Raw genomic sequence first — 5,000 nt, forward strand, 5'->3', positions numbered from 1 at the left:
AGTTGCACTACGAATCAATTGTTAGTGTAGAGTGGAAAGTAAGACGGAAGAAAGAATATGAAAAGAGGTACGGTAAAAGGAACGAAAAGGGTTGCAGCAGCTAGGGGCCGAAGGCACGCTGCAAATTACAATAAGTAATGCCTACATTGCACCGCATGAGGCGCACTGACGGCACTAACCCCCAACGGGGTAAATATATGGACATTCAGACCAAGAGACTTATGACACAAGAAAGAAGAAACGCTAAGGCCAAGAGTTATAAGTCTAACATTCCACAGGACTGATACATACAATAACACACACACTCTCTCTCTCTCTCTCTCTCTCTCTCTCTCCTCTCTCTCTCTCTGCCGTTTTTGTTTTAAAGTTCCCAGAGGAGGTATGACACTTTTCACAGCATGCAACGTCATGAATTGCAAATTACGACCGTGTCTCTTTATTTCCATGCAACTGGGAGCCGTCAAACGAGTCAAGCGAATGCAGAAATTCCCCCAAAACTCGATAAAAAATGATTGTATACCAACGCTGCCTGGAGGAAAGGCCTTTCCAACACACAAAAATGCAAAGCTGTAGCTTTTTTTTTTAATTCTCTCCGATCAACAGGTGAATGCTGACGTCACGAAAGGTAAACAAAAGAACAAACAAACAATAAATAAGAACTTATTAATGCATAAATTATTCAAATAAGATAGTTAGTAAATAAAAATCTTCTCTTTAGGATCTGGCATACGTTCTACCAATTTCCGTACGCATTAACAAAATGTACCTGAAATGGGATTAGAAATGTGCCTAAGAGAGATTATTGAAAACTGCTTAGATGAAGATCCTTTAAAAAGTTTCGCGTTGCCAAGGAAGTTCTGCAAGGCAATCTTTGATAGAAAAATAATATCTATCCAATTGAAATAAGCCTGTGATTTATGCGTGGACATGAGGCTACAAGTTTCAAAGGGAACGAATTTCTTTTTTAGTCTCTACAAACTCTTGCTAAAAAAAAAATTCTTTTACAGCTGTACAATTCATCAACGGCCCAACCATCAATGAGAAATCTGATGTACTGTATCGCATCGCATGCGCGCGCTCACACACGAATACACATACACACACACACATAATTACCAATGCATATGAACGTCTCTGTAGTACTTAACACGCCTTGGGTAAGCCGAAGAGCACAGGTACAATGCCAAGGGTATATACAATCATGCCAACCACCGAGACCTCACAAGGAGGGCTATATGGGCGTCTCAGTACCGCCTGGAATACAGCACGAAGGACAAAGACCTCCGAAACGAAAGAAGGACGTACAATAATGACTCAGTTTTAGCGGCGCTTCGCCCCCGAACAAGAGGAAAGAGAAACACAATGCAACAGAGGAGTACTCTGCGCCCATTGGAAAAAATTCCGCCGGTCCATCAATAATTCCGGCGGCACGCCCGCTGAATTTTTCAAAAAGGTCCTCGCGATCGTCGAGAGAGAAAGAGAGAGAGAGTCCGCTCAGGGCCAATGAACACCAACAAATGGTAGAAACGAATGGAATGAATATTCTACTTTCCAGGCCGACAGAGAGAGCAGGTGGCAAGTAGTCATTCTCTCTCTCTCTCTCTCTCAAGTATTCATGTGTCCTGCTGCTTCATGATCCGCGAAGAGTTCCCCCAAAGTTAACCTCTGCATCTGCATACCATCCAGGACACGGAGTTCCGAACTGTATCCTTACTAAGAAATTGATAAAAATTCATCTCTCTCTCTCTCTCTCTCTCTCTCTGTCTCTCTCTCTGATCGCCGCCGCAATCAATGCACACAGACAATTATAAGTACAGCATCAACCGTAAGAGGAAAAGATGATTGAACAACGGAAAAAAAAACCAAGACCAACTTTCTTTCCCATGGAATAATGAAGATCGCCTTCAGCGCCCCATGAGAAAGCTAGGTCACCAGAGAAGCGACAAGCAAATTACCTCTCGCAATTAACGAGGGCATAAAGAAGCAAAGGGAGATGTACTATATAATATATATATATATATATATATATATATATATATATATATATATACCCTCTGGATTGGGTACAAAAGGCGTTAAGCCTCTGCTCGGTATAGTTACGGTGATGCCCAACAAGGTACAAGAAATTAAACAGACTATACTACACAAATAAAACAAAGGAAAAAAACTGTGGGTGATGAATATACAATTATGCGCGCACACGTTATATATATATATATATATATATATATATATATATATATACGTATGTGTGTGTGTGTGTATTTATATCAAAATTGTGTGTTTGTTTGCTTGATTCTTTATATTAATATCCTGCAGGTGCAAGGAAACTGGGTTAGAGAGAGAGAGAGAGAGAGAGAGAGAGAGAGAGAGAGAGAGAGAGAGAGAGAGAGACATGTTATCAGCATATGGCATCATGCTAATTGCCATCCTGTTTTGGTTCTCTTCTGCGCTGAAAGACCAACGTGACTTGCTATGAACACGCCAAGGGCTCGATTAGTCTAAAACCCACGACGTTCCCGTATAAAAATACGCAAAACAAAGCAAGTTGCCTTTGCGCGAGAACTTCCATCTTGACAGCATCGTAAGAATGAACGTGCCCGTCTCTTGAGGTTTCATGTAATAATGTTACTCACTACTATAGTCATTACTTTCCACGATGAACTGTCCATCATTCAGACAAATTCTGCTGAACATATTTTTCACCCGTTTCAAACACGATTATTTCGCCTCAGCGCCATCTATTGAGTGCGCGGAAGCATGCTTGGTCAAATTCGAGGAATGTGGATTCTGTAAGGAGCCTTCATTCAGGCTGATACCGAATTGAAAAGACAAAGACAAGGAAGTCTAGCACATCGCACTATTTACGTCAGAACCGAGATGTAACATCTACAGTAGCTAATCGTTCTTTGTAGGAGGCAACACCAAAAAGAAAATAAAACTGATGGATATTCTACAGCAGACTTTGGTACATAAGATGCAATAGCAGACACTTCATGTTCATAAAACTTAAAACGAAAATTTAGCTAAAACTTCTTGAAGAGAATTATTCACGGTTAAAAATTTACCCTCCCTCTCTCTCTCTCTCTCTCTCTCTAGTTCATCGTTGGACGAGTGGTTTACGTGCTCGCATACCGATTCGGTAGTCCCGAGTTCGATTTAGAGGAATTTGTTTCTGATGATTAGAATGTAATTTCTCGATATAACGTGGTTCGGATCCCACAATAAGCTGTAGGTCCCGTTGCTAGGTAACCAATTGGTCCCTAACCACGTAATAATATCTAATCCTTCGGGCCAGCCCTAAGAGAGCTGTTAATCAGCTCAGTGGTCTGGTTAAACTAAGATATACTACTTAACTTTCTCTCTCTCTCTCTCTCTCTGAGCGTCCGACAAGGAATTTCTCAGTCCGGAACATATTTGGAATAAGTGCCAGTCACCAAATAAGCAAACGAAGAGGTCACGCAGTACAGTGCATGAAGCGGCAACTCCTCCTGGCACCGGAGAAACTACAAAACGCGAAGAGGGCGAAACAAAGGAAACGCGGAATCGGAGATCGTCGAGATCGAGAACAAAAGCGAAGCGGAACATGGGATTCTGTGACTCCCGACTTTTGCTAACTACGAGGATCTGTTCAAACAAAGTCTAACACAAAAGACAGTCAAGAAAACGGTAACGGGGCATCCAGACAAGAATACGGGAAATGTAATACGGGAAAACGGTTCAACCATCCACCGCCCTACTTCCAAGGAAGGAAGAGAATAAGGAGAGAGAAAGAGAGAGAGATGAAAACAACCCCCCCTCCCCTCCAACCCCAATGGCACATGATGAAAAGATAGTGGCGTGATGATCCGGAAGCCACCGAATATAACGGGGAGCTGGGTCCGGAATGCTCTCGCTGTAAAACTTTATGGCTCCTCACCAAAAGGAAACAAACTATATCCTCCTCCAAACCGCAACACAAGAAACACGCAAAAAAAAAAAAAAAAAAAAAAAAAAAAAAAAAAAAAAAAAAAAAAAAAAAAAAAAAAAAAAAAAAAAAAAATTGAAGATTTATAGCACCATCAGCCCTGATCTTGTTTCACTTCCTCGAGCGTAGAAGATTTCAAACGCGTGATTGAGGGAATGACGTAAATCTCAGATATTTTAGCGCGATAATTTGACGTCCCGGCGTCAGGTGTCAGTTTCCAAGCAATCAGGCACTCAACACCGTCCTATTAAGGATGGAAACTAAATTAAGAGAGGGATCCAGCTATTTCATTTGACAGTATGTGGCGGGAACTTTGATTCTTGAGTAAGTGGTAATTACAAAGTGGTAATTACAAAGTGGTAATTACATTTAAATCTCATTGGGGACAGGAAGGCAATTATATACATATCTATCCGGGCCAGTTTCAACGCACACTTTCTCCATTTATCACTTTCTTGGCAGATTGTGACCGAATTCGAATACCTTTTTTTCGTTAATAATTCATAAATAATGATATAGCAACAAGTGGAAAAATAACAGACGAAACACTTTGATGAGAGAGAGAGAGAGAGAGAGAGAGAGAATTGTGACATACACGAACTTCTTGTTAAAGAGACAGACAGTTATGGTAGAAATGAGAGAGAGAGAGAGAGAGAGAGAGAGAGAGAGAGAGAGAGAGAGAGAGAGAGAGAGAGGAATCTCTTGATGACAGAACGTTAATGACGATATATGAAGACCCTCTCATGTAAAAGAAGAGCGAGAGAGAGAGAGAGAGAGAGAGAGCAATCTCTTGAGTGACAGAAACGTTATGAAGATATATAGAAGACCCTCTCATGTAAAAAGAGAGAGAGAGAGAGAGCAATCTCTTGAGTGACAAATATTACGAAGATATACAGAAGACTATCTCATGCAAGAAAGAGAGAGAGAGAGAGAGAGAGAGAGACACTTACCCTGACGAAGATGAGAACCTTGGTGTCTCCGATGCGGTACTTTCCCTCCGACACCTTGACCATCGGGAACTGCGACGGACACG

The 5,000-nt window shown here is 41.3% G+C and overlaps 1 protein-coding gene across 3 annotated transcripts in view; it reads right to left on the reverse strand.

Annotated features, from left to right (window-relative positions):
• The window catches only part of LOC135206686 (GAS2-like protein pickled eggs), a 28,534-nt gene that overhangs the window by 23,509 nt on the left and 25 nt on the right, over positions 1–5,000 (reverse strand). For all 3 annotated transcript variants that reach the window (XR_010312815.1, XM_064238088.1, XM_064238087.1), the window contains exon 1: positions 4,918–5,000. This exon is cut by the window's right edge and continues 25 nt beyond it. Coding sequence is in view for 2 of the 3 variants with exons in the window: in XM_064238088.1 (XP_064094158.1) it covers positions 4,918–4,980 (63 nt within the window). In the remaining variant the exon portion in view is untranslated. The remainder of the gene's footprint in view (positions 1–4,917) is intronic.

Source organism: Macrobrachium nipponense, chromosome 31 (genome assembly GCF_015104395.2).
Source record: "Macrobrachium nipponense isolate FS-2020 chromosome 31, ASM1510439v2, whole genome shotgun sequence".
In the NCBI taxonomy this organism is placed as follows: domain Eukaryota; kingdom Metazoa; phylum Arthropoda; class Malacostraca; order Decapoda; family Palaemonidae; genus Macrobrachium; species Macrobrachium nipponense.